Genomic DNA, 23,269 nt, shown 5'->3' with positions numbered 1-23,269 from the left:
GGCGCTGACGCTTTGAAGTACCTAGCGAAGGAAAGTTTACGTAAGTCAGCACTCTTATGATTGCATCATGACATGCCCCCCCCCCCCCCCCGATGGTTCCTCGACCTGACGATATTTAGTCCTCTCTCAGTTTTTTTCCTTTTTATTTTCTTTTTTTTTTCGTTTTGTTTTTTTTGTTTTTTTTTCCGTAAGGCACGGCGTTTGTCGAATAGTGATGGCGCGTGTCGAGTGACCTCGTCACCGAAAAAGGCAAAAATCGCAGCCCTGTGCGGGAGTAATAGCGTTAATTACCGTGACGTGAAACCACAAGTCGCAGGTTTGCGATTTTTTTGCATGATTATACTAGAGCAGTACTCACGTTTTATTTTAACAAAGTGTTAATCCAAAGTGCTAATTTACATCGGCTGGCAATATTGTCGTTTTTATGTCGATGCAATGTTGGCGGACATTGAATCCTTGTTAACAAGGAGAACTAGACTAGTTGACATCCGAGGAGAAAACACGTGTCTTCATAGTTGAGAAATGTTCCCGCTATGGGTTAGTGACTTCACACCCTCAATTGTGACATCATAACGGTATAAATGGTCAGGTTTTATGAAAGGCGGTATTCGGTAATGCAGTTGAAACAATTTACTGAGCAGCTGAAACAATTTAGTGTCGTTAGATGGTCCCGCAATACCGGATTACAATCCCGATAAAGCAGTTATAACGTGGTACAACGATTCTATTGCAGGACGTCGCCCAGATTTCAACAACGCTAAATGATCATTTTAGCATTGTTGCAAGTTTAATTCTATTTACTTATGCTATCGTTATTTGTATTTTGGCCTCCAAGCGCGCAGATTTGGCCGCCGAGAAGGAGCTCCCGGTAGGCTACGATGGCTGCCGGAAAAAAATACGAGTTTTAAGGCCTGGAATGGCTTCTTACTCCTCCTGTGAATGTGGTGCCGAGGAACAGACCGCAGACCACATCATCAATGACTGTACCATCTTCAAGCCACCTAACGGAGTGGAAGGTCTGCGCGTTATGGATGATGAAACTAAAGACTGGCTGCTCTCTAGCAGCCTTCCAGTGTAGTCCGGGAACATCGTGAATCTGGGGTGGTAAAAGGATAGACCCTCGGCCCCAGAAGCTCAGACGACGACGACCTGCTGCATTCATTTCGACTTTGTGATGATGGCAGAATCGTTTGAAATTTTGAGTAATTGCAAAGTGTTAAAGTAGGCTACAATGGCATACACTGCCGCTATTCTCGACAACGGGTAACTTTATCAAAACAATTGGCCTATTGCGATTGTTAAACAAGAACTTTTGTAGCGTTTTGGTTCTAAAATAGAAATAAACGTAGGCTATCACTCTTGCAGATTCGTGTCAAAACCCGTAGTGCGGTCTATCCAGCGCTTGGAAGAAGTAAACAGAACCGGACAGAGTAACTTTACTCCAAACATGTCTTTTTTGGTTGAGAAGGAAAATTTTGAGAAGCTGGATTGCAAAGTAAAGCGACCCATGATAAAATATCTGCTAACTCCTACTATGGAACTTAACTCAACTTGTGACAAAAGTTCCTGCTTCAAAAATAAAAGTAAGCAACATCCTTAGCGTACTCCAGAAGAGTGTAATAGGAAGTAACTTTCTTAGGGGTCTTGTCAGAACAGTCGTATTTCGTTTTACAGTCGGGCTGACACGACATGATAGACGTGGATGACTCTCAATCTGTTTCGGTTAAACAATAAACAATGTTACGAAGCATTATCATTTGTACGAAAAAAACAAAGGGCTAGGTGATTGTGAAAAGAGATGCTCGCCGGCGGAGAATCATTTTGTTCAACATTGTGTGCAATCTGTGGTAGTGATTCAACGGAGCAGGTGTGATTAATTCAGCTTTATACAACCATTATGCATCAGTTAGGACAGGGGTCACCAACTGGCGGCCCGCGGCCACATGCGGCCCGCCACGCTGTTATGTGCGGCCCGCGGAAGGTATCAGCGTACAAGTATAACCAAAAATACTTTTCTTGAGGAGTTAAAGAGCATGAAGGCAAAAATACTTTCCGGGAAGCATATTTTCGCTTTGCATACGATTCCACCGACCAATCAGATTGTAGTTCTAGGTGAGGGTCGCTTAAAGTTATTTTCCAATGCGATGTCCAGCCACACTGTCCCAGTGGTTGATTAAAACGCGTACAAAGTGGAATTATTATGCTTCCAGGCAGTTGAAAAATATTTAGCTTAGTAATGCAAAAACGTTGTTAATCAACAATTCTTGCCATGCAGAGAAGCACCGCAAGTGACAGTTGTCTAACAATCATCAAAGAAAGACGGTTTTATAGACTCTCACAAAAAGGATGAAAAGCAAACTCATTGCTTTTTTTAGAGAACGCTGTTCATGAGTTACGATAGAAACGTTTTTTCGGTGTTTGCGTTTGTTTCATGGTGTCTGGTTTCTTTCTCCCTGTTATTGGAGACTATTTTTCGCTGATATGTTTGCAGATCACTGTTGTTGCCTGTATAACTGTAGGCCTATTGCGATGTGTCAAATACTTCCTTGTTTACTGAAACTGTTAATTGCAAGATATCATTTGTGAAGCAAAGTGACAACACCATTATTGCTTGAGGTTGAATAATCTGATGAAACCGCTCGCCTGTAACTCTGGATACTGGATACGAAATACGTTCTTTTCTAGCATAAGAGTCAACCTACCTAAAATTTTATTAGTGCGGCCCGCCACAGCTCTCCTTAGTGCCAAAGTGGCTAGCATGAAAAAAAGGTTGGTGACCCCTGAGTTAGGACATGCAAACGAACGATTTGAACATATAAATGTTTGCTTGATGTGTTGCATGTGTCGGCAATTTGTCACATTTAACCTCATATAAAGAGATGAAACAAATAAAAAATGGCAGAAATGGAGATGAATGTTTATATAAATTTCAAACTGGTAACTGCATTGTACAGGAAATTAATTGGTGTCTTTGAACGGCAAATGTATATTCTTTAGCAATTCATTGGAATATGGTCATTTTTCTCAAGTCGTACGCTTTCAACTTTGAACAAAGAGATTTAATCCGACACACGTGGGGGTCTTACGCTTATGTAGATGGTGGCAGATTCAGGATAATCTTTGTACTGGGCAGTGTTGGGGATCACACACAGCCCGAAATAGTTAAAGAAAGTGAAAATTACGAAGATATTCTACAAACTGATGAAATTGAATATGCGAAGTGAGTTCTGAACAACTTTATAACCTGCTGCTGTGTAGAGTTAGTCATGCTTTGTGACGGGACGCACTTTGAATCTCAATCAGCGTTTCGCTCTACATCTAAAACAGGCGACAGTTGTGTGTCGTGCGTTTTAAGATGTATTTTTATGGTTTGTGTATGAACCAATAAAATTGATACCATTATCTTGGGATGTACATTTTTTTGCATAACTCCAAACCCCACATTCCATGTTACAATATTAAAAGGTTTACTGATTTTTTTTAGAAATATACCTAAAAAGACACTGGCTGGGATGCAGTGGGCAATCCACAATCTTCCAGAAGATTTTCTCTATGCGTCGGGAGATGCTGACTTTCTGATGGACTTGAGTAAAGTGCAAGAAAACATTGATAAATACATTAAATTAGCCGCTATTCATCAGTGGCCTGAATTTCCTTTGATTTGTTTTTCTGGGGTCAGGTTTACAGAAAGTCCGAACAGAAAGCTGAAAAGCCAAGATTACGTATCAAGAGAGAAATACAAGTGGCCTTACTATCCAAAGTTTTGCATCGGAGGCTTGTATGCTACAAGTGTGAACGTAGCAAGGCTTTTATATCATGCTTCAAAGACTCAGGAACTACTCAGTAGAGACGATGCGTGGATCACGGGTGTTCTACGCATGAACATAGGCATGAGCCATGAAATGGTTTTGAATGTTTTACCTGTTGCAGCGTATCATTATCACAAAGAGTTCCAAAAAAACAATCACGAAACTCGTAAGTATCTTGCCGAGCAATGGGAAACACTTGCAACTAAACTTCACTACAAACCTCGGTGTATTTGCTTTTGATTTTTTGTATTTTCTTCTGGTTTGAAATTGATTTACTTACGTTTGGTTTCAGCTTATTTTATGGTATAGTGTTTCATTAGAAATAATTTATTGTAATATGAAAGGTAGTACTGTAACTTATCATCCTCATGAAAGACAATATACAGAGCATAGAGAACTTAATTGTTCCCAACCAGCCTTTTGTAAACAGTTTTCTCAACTTTTTTTCACGTTTAATCAGAAGGAATAAACTTGAAGTGAAAAATCCTGCAAAATTTCTAAAAGAAGAAAAGCTTCAGATGTAACCTTTCTGTCTGCTTCCGTAAAATTTCCAAGATCAACTTTGTGCAACATGGAAAATTTAATTCATCAAAAGCACATACAACCTGCCTAGTCGACACAAACGTACAATACCACTGCACCAGCAGGTCTGTACAGATTTCTCAGTATTAGGAACAAAGTGTGGTATTACGTTCACCAAGTATACTGTAGGCTACCACTCTTTCCAAAAACAAATTGAATAGTAGGCTATCTCCTCACAGTTAATACATCTTCTTCTTTTATAGTCGCACTTGATTCCAAGCGTTGACTGCCTCTTACATGAAAAGTTTCCAAGTTTCTCTGTTGTTTGCTTTGTGTATTAGGTGTATGTTGGTGTTAGTTTTGTCGGTTTAAGTAGGTTAATCTTTGTCTGCCTTGGGCACGCTTTCCTTCAATTTTGCCTGTGAGAAAAATGTTCTAACTTTCCTTTTCGCAGCATGTGTCCTAAAAATTGAAGTTGATTTTCTTTGATATTTTTTAGTAGATTCTTTGTTTGTTTGACTTGATTTAAAACGTAGCAGTTAATACATACAACAACTTAATACATAGCAGACAATAAAACATACTTTCACCTTTCAAGCTTTTATGTTTTGTTTTTGGTTGGTTGATTTTTAACAAAAGTAGCCTACGTAGCTATATATCCACCAATCACAATTTAATAGGCATATTTTTCCAAGTAGTATATTGTTATTGATTGCTGGAACATGATACAGTAATGACATTATGTGAAGCCTGATAAAAATGATTTTAAAACATTTCAAGGTACCAGCAACTTACAAGCTATAGAATTTAGAACGATTACCATTTTTGAGTAGGCATAATAATGAAATGAAAAGTACGCTGCAATTAGGAGTGTAAAATACAATAAATTACTTCTGCCAAACACAGCCTGAAAAAATATACAACAGTTATGCCTCTGCAAGCATGATGGAGAAAACAACCCCCCATCTCATTTTTTTTCTCATTTGCGAAAAAATGTATATTTTGTTGTCTTTGAGTTTATTGCGCAAGAATTTAAACAGTTCTTTAGGAGTTAAAACCAAATCAACATATCACTGGTTCCGTAGATAGCAGGAATAGCATTATGGCCTAAGACATAAAAAATCACGCTTTGACCGAACATGTTCTTGATAATTGTGAATGCCTGGCTGAGTGGTGATACTGCCTGCACGACACCAGACATGGCGTTGATTCGACATCTATCAAGATTATGCAGCTGTGTCTAGGCAAAACAGTGACATGCTTGAAGGTAGATAGGAAAAAATGTTTAAAATATTGGAATTTGATTTTGAAAACTTTTTAATTAACGGCAGTAGCAAACTGAAGTGGAACTAAGATTGTCTGAAAACTTTTTCCAAAGCTCAGAAGTTTTCCTTTTGCGACCACTTTTCTTATGGAAATGGAATGCTCCTGGTGGGTGTGTGCTGAAAACCATTTGGCTTGGCATTTTTATTTTTTCTCGCAAAATTCCAGTAATCCATACGTCATCCATTAAAAGGGAGCGTTCTGACCGAGATGCTTCCCACAACTGATGAGCGACCCTTACACTGGTTGTGTACATCCCACCCAGGCAGAACTTAGGTAAAAAGGGCCATCGGAATTGACTAATGGGCAAGTAGTATTTGTTTTTCTTCTGTCGAATTGGTGAATCATTTCTTCTCACGCTCAACATGCAAACAATAGGAAATTCTGGCCATTTTAATGTGTTGGCTACCTTCAGATATTTGTTGATTTGATCAACCAGCGCTGTCCAATCCACAATCACATCATCATCGGCAGAGGAATACAAAAAACCATCAGGGAGGTTCCTTCCCGCCCATTGCATTCCTGCTAAAGTCTTCTCCGCAATGGTTCTGAAAAGGTTAGGGCCATAGTTTAACTGTAGGCCAGAGCCATAATTCAAGTGTAAAAAGGCCTGGTTTGGTTAAAGTACAACAATACGCACACACAGTGGTGCAGCGTATGTCGGACTTATGTAAAGGCAGAAGAGGTAGCCTATTTAATGAAATAAATGACTGTTAATTACTTTCTTCAAAAAAATGCAAATGTATGCTTATGTTGTAATAGAAGAGCGAAGAAGTAACAAAATTCACACGAATGCAAATCTACCATCAAGGCGGAAATGCGCGATTCAGTTTTAGAATGAGATGTTGCCCACCCACCAATACAGTACCTATAGCCTATGATGCAACACCAAAAAATCAGTGCGAAATTGAAACTCTTTTTAAGTATGTCAAACCGGATTCTACATAGGCTGTCTTAAATATGATTATGTTGAATCGAAATATTCTGCTTTGTTGCTTTCGAGTTGTAAGTAAAGTACATTTTATTTCATTAGGTGTACACAAATCTGAAGACCCACTAACATTCTAAATGCGTGGTCTTGCTCTGTGTTTTAAAGCGGTCTTCCACACGTTACTAAGGAATGTAAACGTAGAAAACAAAATGAAACTGCCTCTAACCACTGCAAACTAAAATGTATGATCAATCAGCCAATTTACTGTACGACAGATCGGTGACCACTGGGACACTATCATTTTCTGATATCCAACATGTGTTGTTAGTGACTCTGCAATTGGACAACACCTGATGGATAACGAAGAATGTGCTTTGAACTTTAAACTAGAAATGTTTTCAATTCTTGCTAAAAGCGTTCCTCGTTCCACCTCGCAGCACTGGAAGCTATCTTTATAAAAACACTCGATCCAATCTTATGCCGCCAAAAAAATTGTTTGTGCCAACTCCTTCGTTAATTTGCATTCTTATGCTGTCAAAAAAATTGTTTATGCCAACTCCTTCGTTAATTTGAATTCTTATGCCGCCAAAAAATTGTTTATGCTTTAAAATTCCTTCGTTAATTTGAATTCTTATGCCGCCAAAAAAAGTTGTTTATGCCTTAAAACTCCTTTGTTAATTTGAATTCTTCTGATTAGCCAATTTACATTTCGTTTTTCTTCTGCAATGTAGGTTTATTTTATTCTGAAGATAGCTCCTGAAGAGAGTGAGGAAAAATCTGCAGTTTCGAGCTATGTGCAACCTTCTACTCGCAATATTCCAGTTTTGTACCACCAATCAACTCTTCATGTAATGAAAATAGATTTTCTCAAAATAAATGATTTTTCAAAGAATAAAAGCGTGTGAGAAATCTCCCAAAACTTTGTTTAAATACTTCACTCACCCATAGAGATCCAGTATATTAATCTGAAGAATATCACCATATCTTCTGTTTTCTTCGTCAATGAAAGCTTGTGTCATTTTGTCAACGATTCCAATCACAAAAACAAGATAAAACTTGCCGCCGTTTAAGTAGCTCACTGACCCCCACGTGCGACGGATGTTAATTCGCTTTTCAAAGTTGTTGCCGCGTGATTTAATGAATGTGACCATTTTCCACTTGATTTCTGAAAATCGCAAGAAACACAACAAAGATGGATGTAAAACGAAATTTGTTACTGTGTAACTGCAAAAAAGACTTTCCAGTGGTTCTTAAACTGGGCGGCGTCAAGATTCTCTAAAAGGGGCGCGAAGATTGCAGACTGTTGCACGAGTATGGTGCTGTATTGTACAAAGGGTAAACAGAAATGTCGGTAACATGCCTAACCTTGAGTTATGGTTATTTGACTGGAAACATGACTTAGTTTTGAGTTTATTTTCAAGCGCTTATTCTTGCTGTTGTTGTTTAGTACATTGTTCGGTAACAATGGTTGTTTGTAACGTTTTTTGTGTGAAAGTTACTTTGCTGCACTTGCAAGTGCATGTGAAGACACAAGCTCCAAACAAACTTAACTGTGAATATGACATGCGATGCGCATTGTCTTCAACTAAGCCACGAATTAAACTGCTGGCTTCGAAAAAGCAGCTACATCTCATTAATGCGAGGAAAGATAGATTGTACTCCATTTAATCTTTTGTTTTATGATAGAAAATAAACTTTGTTAGTTTTAAAATCTAAAACATGTAAAACATTATGTTGTTCGATTTTGATTTATAACTTAAACGAGAAAAGGGGGGCAAAAAGTTTTACAAGTGACGTCAAAGGGGGGCTGCTCAAAAAGTTTAAGAACCCCAACTATAGGCCATGGCAACCTGTGATTTTGACCTAGCCTACTGACGCCCAACATTCCCAGATCGTAGTGAAAAAAGCCGAATTGTATTAATGAAAATGTTTCCTTTGCAAAAACTTAAAAAACATTGGCCTACTTTGGGAAGGACTGATTGTGATGCCCTAGAAATATCGGAAACAAACTGCATTAGAACATATCTGTACTTCATCTGTTTATTTAGTGCTCTCAGGAAATTTCGATTATGAGATTAATCTTTGCTTATAGTTGATTTGGTAGCTTCATTTGAAAAATGACATCTAAAAAATAACTTACTTTTGTTTTTAAAACACGAGTTTTTCCTGCAAGCAATATAGAATGAAGGTACTATCAAAAACTTTGCTGGAGGCCTTTTAGGTTTACATTTTAATCTCTTCTGTATTTTCAAAATACCGGAAATATTTCGCCAGTCTATTCCATCAGTATTCAGCTCTTCGTCTATAAGATCTGCAAACAAAACTTCATATTTTTTTTACTTTACAGTAGAATACATTGTGAAGTGAGCAACGATCAAGCTGCTAAAAGCAAAACTCAATCTATTCCATAATTTTTATTTGACATATCTCTTATCTGACAAATGCCAATCCAATACAATATAGAGGCTTAATTTCGGTCAAGACACTCAATGAATGCGTTCCGCTGAGGGCAGTGGCAGTACCCAATTTAGAGGGGCACGTGTCCTCGCCCGCTCGTTCAGTCAGGTTTCATAAATCCAATTAGTAGCATAGCGACAGAAGAAAAGAATGTTTTCAGCCTTGGGTACTAAATCAAAATTGGGTACATTTTGAGATTCAGGAATAAAGAAAAGTATCATTCGCGGTCATGAGCGCTTCCTGCACAATTTATATATTCCATAAACAACAATAATCTTCTTCTGACTACAATCGAGACAATAGATTGCATCGTGGCCAATTAAAACTGTTTGAGAACCGCTGGAGTATAATACATATTTTGAAACATTTTGAAAAACATGCGACTATTTGGAAACACGAAGATTTTAATTTGAACAAAATGTTTTACTAACAGTCAAAGTTTCTCTAAAATAATTGCGCAAATAAAAAAAATGCTTCAAGTGTTTTTGACATAAAATATCTTCGTGTTCGTCTTCGTAAGATTTGTTCGTGTATTTGGAGCGCAAAAGTTTGCTTACGAATAAAAAACGTCATTTAGTAGCAAGTAAATATGACAATACATTTAAAACAATGATTACTATTAGAGTATTAGTAATAAATAGCTTAATCAAGAACAAGCATGCTTTCTAAAATTTTACTATAACGTGTTGGATAAATTTGCAGTTGGTTTTTAGCCAGCCTGGCAATCAAACAAGTTGTTAATGTCATAAGCAGAGAAAAGCCCAGAAGACAACTTTCCGAAGAAAAAGATGTAGCATAGCCTATACTCATTACTCAAGGGCGTCCGCACATAGGGGCAAACGGGGTCAGCTGACCCCCCCCCCCCCCCCCCCTGGAAAATTGTTGAATAAAAAATGAAAAAGCGAGCACATGCAAAAATAGACAATTTTCTGAAAGGGAGGGAGGGGTGAAGGTAATACGAGTGATGACTAGCTGGTCAAGCTCTCCGATTGTGATCATCACCCTTCTTCGGGAGTATCCCACTTGCTCTATTAATTTACGAAGATACCTACGAGCTACCCATGATCGCAAAATTCGACAACTTGAGCTCCTGTACTCTTAGAACCACATTACTAGTGCGACACTGGCTTTATCTCACATAAATCTGAAAAAAGATAATTCACAGTTTCAGACAAAATCATCTCGTATTTCATGAATTCAATGAAGCTGTTCGTAACATTGAAGCATACAGAAAAGAACAATCAGCCACCAGTTTAGTTAATCAGTTCTTGAATAAAAAGTGAAGTCGACGTGGGTCTTTGCCTTTTTTTTGCATCCGGCCGAAAGGGAAGAGTGAACCCACCATGACCCCCCCCCCCTAAACGAAAACCTGCGGACGCCCTTGCCTATACTGGTTAGTGGTTAGTTTTGTTTCTCAAAATTATGAGTTTCCAACTTTTGCTTATTTCTTGTATTTTTACATTGTAATATCTTTCACCAAAAATAGCAGGGCATAAAATATCATTGCAAATTTTCTTGCTTTGATTTGATATCGTAAAAATTGCATGAAGTTAAGCAAGCATTGGGTCAAGCTAAACTTTATATTATATGAAAAATATCTTCGTGGAACTACCGTTCGTGAAAATCCATAAAAAATGTCTTTTCTACGAAGAGCATAGTATGTGACCCTATACGTTTGTCATCATCGGAGTAGGCTATATAATTAAATTGTTAACATATTTTAATCAAGTGAGAAATGCTCTTAATTCATAATTGTTTTTGATATCTCAGCTTCTGATATGCGATGACCAAATTCCTATCCCTTAAATGTGTTGCTGCTTTGAAACACGCCGACAGCGTGACCAATACCATGTCACCGGTTAGGTTTTACAATTTGATTGAGCGAGCAACAAAATTAAGTTTGCAAACACCCTGAAAATTTATATACACTTTTCTTAATTTTGGGAGGGGCAAGCGTCCCCTTGCATCCAGTACTGTCTTTGGCTATGTTCACTAACCGCATTCGCTGTTTCTGCGTCTGGGTTGAGGTCCAGTCATTTACTGCTTTAGGTTGCCAATGCTTCACATGACCGCAGCAAGCTCGATGCACATCGCCTAGGAGTACATCACCTTTTCGCTACCGCCGGGCATCACCAGATTTTTTTCTATTCACGACCGCCAGTGACCAGTGAGTCTGGGTTATTTTGATGAATTAAGTTTAAGAATATGATTTTTTGGGTAAGCCTACGCCTAAAGGCATTACAAAAGGCCAATTTTTGAAGGAACTTATTCAAGCACAGTTTACATCGCATTGATGATTTTCCGTGCTTTGCGCGCAAATAAGCAGCCAAAATCAGGTAACTCACTGGATATCAGTTGGCATTGCTTCTGTTTTGCTTGCACACATTAAGTTCAGTCAAGTATCCGTATTTAAGTGAAAAAGATCTTTCAACAATGAAAGGCCGCTTTAGCCTGAACTTTGATGTAGCCTACACGTCCGGACAATTGCATAAATTTTTACAAAACTTGCTTAAAATTTTCTATCAAATTCATTACAGCCTTCTCACAAGTCAATGTTTATCAGTCAGGAGCAAGGCACTTGTTCAAACCAGTAGCTAACATTCTCAATGATCTAAAATAGTTTAGTTTTTCAAAATATACTTTCGGCAGAGATTTCGCTTTCGTGTAGCTTACCACAAGCAAGCGAGGCACAGCTACACGACAGGATTGAGTATTACAATAATATATCAGATCACACACATTTGTTTTAATAACAAAATAAACTTACATGCCTTGAAAGTTGCCTCCTTGCAGATAGGTTGCCAATATCACAATGCTTAAAATAGCAAAAACGAACAAAGAAAATCTTCTGTTTTTGCTCAACCTTTCAAATTCTCTCAAGCTGATCATTTCAACGATTAATTTCCCACAAATGAATTGTATAGAATAAAGAAGTCCATGCCAAACGTTTTGTTATCTCATGACTCAGACGCACAGTCGCACACCTGTGCTTACGGACAACGTTTTTGCTAAATTTAAACACATTATTTTTTCAATAACTTTTATTCTTCGGTTGCAAAAGCTAGTGTTGCCAAATGGAAAATTTTGTTCCCAAATTGGAAAAAATAAAAAAATTACGCCCAGCTTGACAAAACCTTACAGACAGTAAAAGTTGTCGGGGACAAAAAGGTTGGTTCGGGTAATTTACGTGGCATCCGTGCGCATTTTCATTTGTTGACATATAGCCACCCTGTGTAGCCAACGAGGTACTGTAAAGTCTATTAGACCAGCGGCGAGGTGGTTTGCACACATGCAATATCACAAATAGCTATTCCAAGATGCTGTATTTTTACATTCTTTCAAAGTCTGGAAATGTGGCAACGATGCAATAAAGCTAATTTTGCTAGAAAAGTTAACTATCAACAATGGTCTTGTACTACAACAAGCTTATGAGTAGAATAACAATCTTGAAGCATCAATGAATCTGCACAGCTTTCCAATTTTGTTTGATATTTAACCTAAACATTTATTGAAAACTGCTACATTTTCTCAGAAAGTTTGTCTAATGCATATTATCCAAAATTTCTTAGGTATAACAAAATGAAACAAACAAAATAAATTGACTTGACTAACAGTATTTTTAGCGATTTGTTAATTACAAGTGGCATCACTGGAAATGCAAAACAATATTTTATGACGACATAAACGCAACCAAAATTGTTAAAAGCGGTGTTGCCAGACTTGGAGTTTTGTCTCTGCAAAAAAATGGCAGGAATCAATCAATCAATGTTTTATTTGTCAGTAACAGGAACATAGGTACATGTTCGAAAAATGCAAGTACAGTAATATACACAATGCAAAAGTTACACAAGTTCCCATACCGACAGGGAAACAACGAGACGACCATACGGTCTACTAGTCCAGGGCTTCCCAAACTGAGGGTCGCAATCCCACAAGGGGTCGCGTAAGGCGTAACCAACTTTAGGGGTCGCAGAGAGTATACTAATTTTACATAAAGTAGTGCATATTATCCTATGGTACTTTTCAGACGTTTATTTTATAACGCAGTTGTTAAAACTGATGTAACTGTTCAAAACATTATTCTTAACTGAGTTGTAGATTCTGCGTAAATAGGCCTAGCCCTTGTAGTGGACTAGCTTGAGGACTGCGCAGTGGCGTACGCAGGATTTTCTCAAGGGGGGAGGGGGGCATTGAAAATGGTTTTGAATCGACACGAAAAAGAAATAAAAAAAACGCCCATTTGCTAATAATAGCCGATAGCAGTGGCGTAGCCAGGAATTTTGAAAGGGGGGGGGGGGGTTTGACGGCCGGCGGGCGAAGCCCGACGGCGTCTACGCCAAAAGCGACACCTAGCGGCGGGGGGTCTGGGGGGCCTCGCTCAAAAAATTTGAAAAATTACTTTGAATTTGATGCATTCTGAGAGCATTTTCAACAAAAATGTGGGTATAAATATTCCTGTAAAATGGTGCTGTCCGGTGGCATAGCAAAAGGATAAGATCATGTTTTCTTGAGCATTTTTCGGTAATAAAGCTAACTCTCTATGTTTTTTTGTTGCTAATTCCTGGCTGACTTTTATTTGAATGTTTGGTATTGGCAAAACTCGCTCTTTTAATGCAGTTTCGTTTTAAATTAGGCAAACTTTGTTTTAGAGACATAGAGACTGAAAGCATCATTCTTAATATCGTGACGTCACACGCGTGCCAAAGGGGGGGTTGTAACCCCCAACCCCCTCCCTTGGCTACGCCGCTGGCCGATAGGTTACTGGCATAGGTACTCAGCTTGCATTGACGATAATGTTTTAATTTGCAACGGCTAGTTTACTCATTTGGATAGATGTTGTATTGAAAACAAACGATACGATATAACATTCTTAACGTCGCATTTAATGCCTTACGTAGACGACGTACTTGGCTTACTAAACCCAATGAACTACGCGTATTGAGGGTACGTTCAGTGGCGTACGCAGGATTTTGTTCTGTGGGGAGGGGGGCATTCGATATAATTTGACTTTTTTTTTATCAAGAGTTGCCTTATGCTACTCATGGCCATGTGCTATTCTATAGTCTCTGTCTGACTAAGGTTTAAGGTAGCTTATCTGTTGGTGAAATATAGACTCTCACGGTCTTTGCGTACGGTATGTTACTGTACAGACACCGATTCTGAATATGAAAAGCATGATAGTAGGCCTAAACGGAGAATTAAAAACCATAGCAGTTCCATCATGATAGGCAACGCCATTACCTTAATTAAAGCATAAATCGAACTACTCTGTGAAAGTTTAAATATCGAATGCAATTTTAACTTTAATCAAAAATTACTGCACTCTAAACTATAGAAAGAAAAAGAAGGCCTACCCTAAACCACCCTTAAGCCAAGGCCTATGAGAGGGGGGTACGGAGGGTAGGCTACGGCGTAACATGATCTATAAAACAACATTGTTAATTGCTTTGACAGTGCAATCCAAAACATATTAAATGCCTTAATCTACGTCGTTAACTACTAAAACATTTTTAGGGGGGGGGCATGGCTCAATGCCCCCTGTGTACGCTAGTGGGACTGCGTGCTAGTAGCTAATAGAGCAGAAGTTACATGGCTTTAATTACATTTTCATTAGGAATTTCAACGATGACCTTTCTAGATGTATTTTTGGACGTAGAATCCAAAAATCGAGCGCTTACAAGCCGAAAACTGGACATTTTTGAGATATTTGCATTTTTGGGCTAGCAAGAGAATGACGTCAAAGCATTACAACAGGTGTAAGCGATTACATCTTTTTCTTGCCACTGCGTTTAGGAAAAAACATGTAAAGTCGTTCTTAGAGCAGATGAAGGACAATGTGAATAGACATGCTATCATCACAGCAATGCTTCGAAACAGTATACAATATACATATTGAAGATGTAGAGAAATCAGATGCCTTTAAAGGTCTTATGAATGATTATGAGAAGTTCTGTGACGACACACGGAACGGGAACCATTGCGGGACAGCCCAGTTCTGGTTTCTTTACATCAATCTTGTACAGCGATTTTTACTTATGAACAGAGCTGTAAAGACGAATGATATTGAGCTCTTCACTTATGTCTGAAAACAATAATCCCTGTGTTTTTGCATGCAACAAGCCCAACTATTCCAGACACATGCCACTGTACTTCCTGAAACTGTTGAACATGGACTACACACACCCTGGCATACGTGATCAGCTGGAAAAAGAAGCCTTCTCTGTGAGGTTGTCTGGACATTCCTTGTCTAGATTAGGCTACCTGTTGATCAAGCGGTGGAGATGACTGTGAATGTGGATGCTGCACCCAGGATGACTGGTATAAGTGCGTTCACCCAGAGTTTTCCTGCCCACCGAAGATGGAATGTCACGAGGTATGCAAGTAGTCAAGTGATAAATTATGCGATGGAGAAGGCTGGTATAAAACATTATGAAACTGCTTACCAGGAATCAAAACCCTACAGAATAAAAATAGACCATGCTGATTTCAGGAAGATTGGTGAAACTATCGATTCGACCATGAATCTATTTCAACATGTTGAACAAAGCAATCACTTGATCAAGATCTATCGTCTGGAAAACCAGCTCCAGATGAGATCAGAAATGATCTCTTGAACACAATTAGCAAAGGTTCTGAATGGCAACAGGAGTTCCTTGATGAAATAGAAGAAGATCCAGCTCGAATTGAAAAGCCCATCAAGAGAAGGAAAGTTAGAAATTTCGCTAGCAGTTCGGCAGCAGCAGCAGTGGCCGAGTAATTCGGCAGCAGTGGCCGAGTGGTTAGCGCGTTGGGCTCGCAGTTGAGAGCCTGCATGTTCGACTCCAGCCACCCGCACTTGCTGTTGTTTCTCTGGGCAAGAAACTTTACGATAATTGTTAGAAACGATTCCCCGCCCATTTAATATTATTGTTGTATCTCTGCTCCATTCTATTTTCATGCTTGAGTGACCCGGCCATGCATTAACAATTTTTGCTAGTTGATCTTTCTTTTTACGTTTTGGCATGGACTGGAGTGGTCATTGTTTTATAAATCTGGAGAACTGGAGATTTGGAGTGACTAGGGAATATGTAAGAATTCGGTAAGCAACTGTTTGTTTTGTTTTATTATTGTCGTTTTCAATACACCATTTCTTCTAATAAGTAAGGCCTGCACTTTATCCAGTCTAGGCAGAAAACGTTTTAGACATCATTTATAAAACATACCTTTGCTTGGTGCAAGGTTATGCCTGTCTAGTTAACTCTAGCTAGTTGTGTAATTTGTTTGTTATCCTAGGGTAGTCTTTTCAGGTCTGCCAAGGATTCATTTATGGTATGTGCCTTTGTCTAGCTCACTTTAGCTAGTTGTGTAATTTGTTTTGTTATCCTAGGGTAGTCTTGTCAGGTCTGCCAAGGATTCACTATTGGTTTGTGCCTTTGAGCCTGCCATGCTGTAAAGTTTGTTTGAATTTTGTAATTTGTTTGTTATCCTAGGGTAGTCTTTTCAGGTCTGCCTAGGATTCATTTTGTTGGTGTGTGCCTTTGAGCCTGCCATGCTGTAAAGTTTCTTTGAACTTTGTAACTAGTTGTTTGTTATCCTAGGGTAGTCTTTTCAGGTCTGCCAAGGATTTATTTTTTGGTTTGTGCCTTTGAGCCCGCCACGTTGTAAACTTGGTTTAAATTTTGTAAATAGATCTTCACTTTGGGCAGTCTTGTCAGGTCTGCCAAAGATTGAAGCTTCTAAGCCTGTACTCTGTCAGGCCATTGTTCTAGTCAGGTAGAACTGGTTACCGTTAAACCCTGTAATTTTAGTAGGTTGCTTACTGACATTCTCCGTAACATCGTGAAGGTCAATTGTCACCTCACCAAAGGTAAGTACCATACAGATTTTGTTTTTTGTAGCTTGTATATTGCTGTGTGTTAATTATGGCTCGTAAAAAGCCCAAGCAAACTCCAAGACGGAGTAAGCCAAATGGTTATGCTAGTGGCTCAACAGAGCAGCATGAGGCCGCCTCTAATATTAGTGGTCAACATGACAGTAGCGAAGAGCTGCCAGGTCTTGTTGTGTTAGAACAAGAGCTGGTTGAAATCGAGCTTGGCATAACTTCCATCGACATGGAGCTATGCTCAAGTGATGATTTCCTGAGCTCTTCTGAAGTTTTGGAGGTAAAGAAAAGATGCCTTGAACTTCAAAGGAAGCTCTCCCTTAAACGTTTAGATTTACTCAAATGCAAACCACAGCAATCAGGCTCAATAGAATCTAGGATGAACCGTATGGGGGAAAGCATTTATGGTTTGCTTGAAGCATGCTCTACCCTCATTCGAAGCTGTCGAGAGCAATCCAAGCGAGTGTCACATCAAACATCATCGGTAGTTATGGATGCAGGCAGTGACACAGGCAAAGCTGCTGAGTCTAGCAGTCACGTGACACCCCGTGAGAGTGGTGTAAAGATACCACCTGTAAAAGCAGAACAGGGTATCCTTCAGGGCAGCAGTAGTGCTAGTAATATTCTTAATCCTTACACATCTCCCTTTCGCACTGAAGCTAATAATAGTAGTGAATTTCCCATCGTCGTGCCTCAACCCCAGCTCAGTGCAGGGTTTCAAAATGTTCATGGTCCTCGGTTGTCGCTGGAGAAGTTTGACGGCAATGTGTTAAAGTTCTTTAACTTTAAAAGGCGTTTTGAACGATACATTGAGTCAAACTATCTAAGCTTTGAAGATCGCATCGCCTTTTTGGAGGACAATTGTGTAGGCCAGGCCTTGGAAGTAATTTCTGGCCTGAGTTGCTTGCAAAATAGTGAAAGAGCATATGGAATGGCATGGGATAGATTGAGAAAAAGGTTTGGCAACCCTGGAAAACTCATGGCCAAAGTGAAGGAAGATTTGCTGCAAGGACCCCCTATTTCAGAGTGGGATGCGCCGGGCCTCACAAAGCTTTGCGACAAGATGTATAAGTGTGAAGTCAGTTTCGATGGCTGGGGTAAGTCCCATCTTTTAAACAGTGATGAGGTGCTTCAACGGCTGTTCCTGCGACTTCCTTATAAGTTAAAGGAGCAGTTTGTTAATGTTAATCACTTGGGATCGGACTGTGCCACGTTTGGCGATTTAAGAGTCTTGGTCGAGGATGCAGCCTCTCGAGCCGACAGCCAATATGGCCATCTTATGCAACCAGGCAAAGATGTTAAGAGAGCTCCACAACCATCGTTGGCTCGATCTAATCCGCAAGGTGGCTACAAGCGTGCTTCGGTTTGCACAACCCAAGAGCAGATTTCCCAATCTGCTAACCATAAGCAAGAGTCCTGTTGTTTGTGTGCAGAGTCGCATGCCGTATGGAAGTGTGAGATGTTTAAACAAAAGCCTGTTGCAGAAAGAAGAACCCTGGTGCAAAAGCATAGACTGTGTTTTTGTTGCTTGAGAGCAGGCCACAGAGTGGTTGATTGCAGATTTAAGAAATCTTGTGCAACGTGTGGATCGAGGCATAATTCACTTCTGCATGTAAACCGTGTGGAAGAGGAAAGCCCCTCTGCTCTGAAGAAGGGCATCTCAGCAACAACGTCCGCAACTGTGCCAGCTACATCTGGGACAACAATTTTTAAGGTTTTACCAGTTAAGGTATGGGCTGGGGACCCCTCCAACTATACCTATACTTATGCTTTTATCGATGAAGGTTCTAGCGTCAGTCTATGCTCCTCAAGCCTCGTATCTCGCTTAGGGGTTGCTGCGACAAAAAGCAATGTGGAGTTGCTGACCACCAATGCTGTCTCCTTTCATGACAAGAAAATTGATTTTTTGGCTGTGCAGGGAATGGAAGAGCAGGCTGTGTTTTCCGTTGCAGATGCTCTGGTGATGGACCAGATTGTGGATGTCAGCCACAGTATTCCCACCGAAGCACTTAGTAGTGCATATAGTCATTTGGAGGACTTAAAGTTCCCTGAACTAAAAGATAGGAAGGTTGAGTTGTTATTGGGCAGCGATCTTCACCAGGCTTATCTTTTGCAGGAAGTTCGTACTGGCGCACCAGGGGAACCATGCGGACTGCACACCCTTCTGGGTTGGACCATTTATGGGAAAGATGGTGGCGATAGGCAGCTCAACTCACCAGTAATGGTAAACTTTCTTAGCGTAAAGGAGTCTTGCGATGGAATGTTAAATGTATTGTTGCAGGATTTTAATGACATCGATGAGCCACAGGTACCCTGTCCTTCAATCGAGGATAAACGTGCGCTGCAGATCATGCAGGACACGGCGAAGAAGGTGGATGGACACTATTCTGTAGGGCTGTTGTGGAAGGATGAGGACCCAGACCTGTGCAATAATCGCTCTATGGCACTCAAGCGCTTAGAAGGAATGAAGCGGCGGTTTATTGCTGACCCGGAGTTATTCAATAAGTATCGTGGTAAAATGCAGGAATATGTTAAATGTGGCTATGCTGTGCCACTTGAAACTGGTGTGGTAGACACACCAGGGAAGACGTGCTATGTGCCCCATCACTGCACGACCAATGCGGCCAAGTTTAGAGTCGTTTTCGACTGCAGCGCGAAGTTTAAAGGCGTGTCATTAAATGACAAGCTGCTTCATGGCCCAGATCTCACCAATAACCTTGTAGGAACATTGTTTCGCTTCAGGCAACATCCGATCGCTGTTGTGGGCGATATTAAGGCCATGTTTTCCCAAGTACGTGTAGACGAAGGAGACAGGGATGCCTTTCGATTCTTATGGTATCCGGACGATGATCTCAAGCGGGAACCTGTCGACTACCGTATGCAAACTCATGTGTTTGGAGCAAAGTCGTCGCCATGCTGTGCTGCCTTCGCACTTCGGATGACTGCCAAAGACAATGAAGCAGGTGCTGATCAAAACACTGTTAACACAGTTTTAAAAAATGTTTATGTTGACGATATTTGTCATTCATGTGAATCGCCGGATCAGGCTATCGAACTAATACAACAACTGCGTGAACTATTACAAAGTGGCGGCTTCCATTTAACTAAATTCCTGTCTAACAGTGCAGAGGTCTTGAGTTCTGTGTTGCAGGAAGACTTGGCGTCGAAGGTCGATTTGCCTCAGTGCCAGCTTCCAACGCAGAAAACCCTTGGTGTTGTGTGGAATGCTGCGAGCGATTGCATGGAGGTGAGGGTGAGTATCCAACAAAAGCCTAACACCCGGAGAGGCGTTCTCTCCATGATTTCGCAAACATACGACCCACTAGGTCTAATACTACCCTTCATTTTACCTGCTAGGCAACTCCTGCAGCAGGCATGTGACGCTCAACTTGATTGGGATGAACCCCTTAATGGCCTTGGGCCAGTAAACATTAATTGGGAAGCTTGGTTAAAGGCCCTTCCAGAGCTTAAATGTGTTTCCATCGCTAGAAGCCTGACTCTTTTTGGTAAATGTGCTATCCGCTTTGAATTGCATGGTTTTTGTGATGCCAGTACCAGTGGCTATGGGGTCGTGTTTTATGTTAAAGTGTTTTATGATGATTCTGTAGTAATTTGTAATTTTCTATTTGGCAAGTCTCGAGTGGCTCCATTAAAGCCTGTTAGCGTACCTCGCCTGGAGCTCACTGCTGCTGTGCTCGCTGCCAAAGTCTGCAATTTTATCCTGACGGAGTGTGATTTTAAATTCAATTGTGTTGTCTTATGGACAGACTCAACTGTTGTGCTGCGTTACATTAATAATACTTCGACTCGTTTTCACACCTTTGTGGCTAATAGGCTGAGCACTATTCACATGCTTACCAGTGTCAATCAATGGCATTATGTACCGACTACTTTAAACCCCGCTGACCTCGCGTCTCGGGGAGTTTGGCCTGATAAAGTTAATACCGCTAAGCTTTGGTTTAATGGTCCTAAGTTTTTGCATGATGTCACGAGCAATTGGCCAAACCAGCCCGACTTTGTTGGCGGAATTTCGTCAGACGATCCAGAGGTTAAAAGCATTGAACATTGCTCAGCTCAGCAACACGCGATTACGGACTCAGACTCTCTCTGTCGGTTGTTTACCCGCTACTCGCATTTCCACGATCTGCAAAGAACGGTTGCATGGTTGCTTCGCTTCAAATTGTACCTGAAAAGGAAATGCCGAGATGACTCCTTGACTGTTAAGACAGATTCGCTCAGTGTCGAGGAGATGGACGAAGCTGAACTTGCCATTGTCACAGCCGCCCAGCATCAAGCATACCCGACGGTGTTCGCAGTTCTCCATAACCACCCAGGATTTGACGCCCCGGTGGAACTCGTGTCCGACTTGCAGTTGAAGAAGCATGTGGCTTTGAAGGAGCTACAGTCCCTAAACCCCTATGTTGTTAACGGAACGTTACGAGTTGGTGGGCGATTGCAACAATCTTCTCTGTCAAGCGGAAGAAGGCATCCGATCATTCTCCCACATCAGCACCCAATCACCGATCTAGTGATCATGAGGTATCACGAACGAGAAGGACACATGGGATGCTCACAAGTCCTTACCGCCATTGCTTCCCGTTATTGGATTGTCAAAGGGCGATCAGCTGTCAAAAGGGTCTTGCATTCCTGTATGAACTGTCGTTTTTGGAAAGCTACCGCCGGAAAACAGCAGATGGGCAACTTACCTGCTCCACGCGTAAACAAATCCATTCCTTTTCAAGCTGCTGGCACTGACCTTCTTGGTCCATTGATGGTAAAGAGCGGCCGCAGCAGTGTTAAGCGATATGTTTGTATTTTTAATTGTTTGGCGACCCGTGCTGTGCACTTTGAGGTCGTGCAATCCCTGGAGGCAAGTGCATTCCTTCAAGCCTACCGAAGATTCTGCAGCCGTAGAAACGTTTGTCCTACTGATCTGTACAGTGACAACGGAGGAAACTTTGTTGCTGCAGACCGCGAACTTCGGCAAGGACTCAAGAACCTCCATCAAAAGAAAGTCACCGATGCCTTACTTCGGCATGAAACGAACTGGCACTTCAACCCTCCGCGTGCTTCACATCAAGGCGGCTTCTACGAAATATTTTTTCGTTTATTAAGAAAATTGATGCGGTCGCTGGTAGGAAACGCTACGTTGGATGAGTTCGACCTTCTAACGCTGGTAGCAGAGATTGAAAGAATTTTAAACGATCGTCCCATCACTTCGCTCCCATCGTCACCAGATGATCTGCAAGCCCTGACTCCAAGTATGATACTCACCGGATCAGCTTGTGACACCCTACCGCCAGATGTTTTTATGAAGGCTGACGGTTATCGACGCTCTTGGAGAAAGACCCAATACCTCACAAACAAGTTTTGGGAACAATGGCTGTTGCAATATCTCCCTCTGTTGCAGCCCCGACAAAAGTGGTTTGGCACATCTCCAAGCTTGAAACCAGGCGATTTGGTACTGGTAGCGGACGAGGCAACTAAACGTGGGCACTGGCCCAAGGCTATTGTAAAGGAAGTTATGCCGGACACTAGGGTGTGACAGCCGCCCCGACCTTTTTAGAATTTGCCTACCTTTTTTTTGGTGGTGAGGTTTTACCTGTATAAGATTCCTGTAAAGTTTCAAAAAAATTGGTCAAGGTTTAGAGGTGGCCCGCGGCCACTAAAGTTTTTGGGGGGTGAGCGATGTATTTTTAGGGGTGCTTTTGCTATATCTCGGCTCCTAGACATGATAGAAGGTTGTTCTATAGCTCAATCGATGCAGAATAAGCAAATTTGTATTAGACTTGTGAAGAAACTATTTGCCTAAAATGTTTAGTTTTTGAGTTATTTGAGAAAAACCTGTTTTTTGCACAAATTTTGTGAAAAATTGTTACATATGAATTGAATATTTTATCATTTTCAATTTTTTTTCTTCTTAGGGACACCTGGAGAAGTACAGAAGCTGTAAGTCTTCAAAGTTTAAACCTAAGTTACCTCATGTTTTGTTTTGTTAGAAGCATAGAAACTGAACACTAACATTGTGTTTACTGTTAAGGCAATTTTTATGGTGGTAAGTGATAATTTATATTACATGCTATGTCACAGTTTAAAGATCATCATCATCAACCAATTTTGATTATACAGGCCATGAATTAATCCTCATGTCGAGGGTGTGGCCTGTCTGTCGAGAACGAAGTCTTCCCCTCCACACCTCATTTATTGGGTTGACAGAGTTCATGTTCAGGGCTACAAGGTCATGTTTTACAAGTTCTTCCCAAAAAGGTTTTGGTCTTCCTTGACCCCGCTGTGCTGCGATGTTAACACATCTGACCTGTGAGATCCAGCTTGAGCTGCGCTCAACGAGACCAAGCCATCTCAGTC

At 40.6% G+C, this 23,269-nt stretch overlaps 3 protein-coding genes across 9 annotated transcripts; 2 read left to right on the top strand and 1 right to left on the bottom strand.

Moving 5' to 3' along the window:
* Positions 1-3,011: 3,011 nt before the first annotated feature.
* Positions 3,012-4,049, top strand: LOC145771214 (lactosylceramide 1,3-N-acetyl-beta-D-glucosaminyltransferase-like). Its single transcript, XM_082582948.1, has 2 exons — positions 3,012-3,220; positions 3,485-4,049. Exons 1-2 carry the CDS (start codon positions 3,012-3,014, stop codon positions 4,047-4,049), a joined length of 774 nt encoding a protein of 257 aa, XP_082439074.1.
* A 420-nt stretch (positions 4,050-4,469) lies between these two features.
* On the bottom strand, positions 4,470-12,061 carry LOC145770373 (lactosylceramide 1,3-N-acetyl-beta-D-glucosaminyltransferase-like). Of its 7 annotated transcripts, none has more exons than XM_082582006.1 (5): positions 11,814-12,061; positions 8,726-8,896; positions 7,528-7,750; positions 6,064-6,202; positions 4,470-4,793 (listed from the first exon to the last, which is right to left on the bottom strand). In XM_082582006.1, the coding sequence occupies exons 1-5, from the start codon at positions 11,929-11,931 to the stop codon at positions 4,767-4,769; spliced, it is 678 nt and encodes a 225-aa protein (XP_082438132.1). In that variant the 5' UTR covers positions 11,932-12,061; the 3' UTR covers positions 4,470-4,766. The 7 variants fall into 7 exon arrangements, with proteins under 7 accessions (XP_082438132.1, XP_082438130.1, XP_082438125.1 ...); XM_082582004.1 differs by having other exon boundaries at positions 4,470-4,750; XM_082581999.1 differs by lacking the exon at positions 4,470-4,793 and having other exon boundaries at positions 4,800-6,202.
* A 4,882-nt stretch (positions 12,062-16,943) lies between these two features.
* LOC145771213 (uncharacterized) lies at positions 16,944-22,448 on the top strand. Its single transcript, XM_082582947.1, has 2 exons — positions 16,944-20,409; positions 20,671-22,448. Exons 1-2 carry the CDS (start codon positions 16,944-16,946, stop codon positions 22,446-22,448), a joined length of 5,244 nt encoding a protein of 1,747 aa, XP_082439073.1.
* Positions 22,449-23,269: the final 821 nt, after the last annotated feature.

Source organism: Aplidium turbinatum, chromosome 5 (assembly GCF_918807975.1).
Source record: "Aplidium turbinatum chromosome 5, kaAplTurb1.1, whole genome shotgun sequence".
Lineage (NCBI taxonomy): Eukaryota > Metazoa > Chordata > Ascidiacea > Aplousobranchia > Polyclinidae > Aplidium > Aplidium turbinatum.
This window is presented reverse-complemented; position numbering and strand designations above follow the sequence as displayed.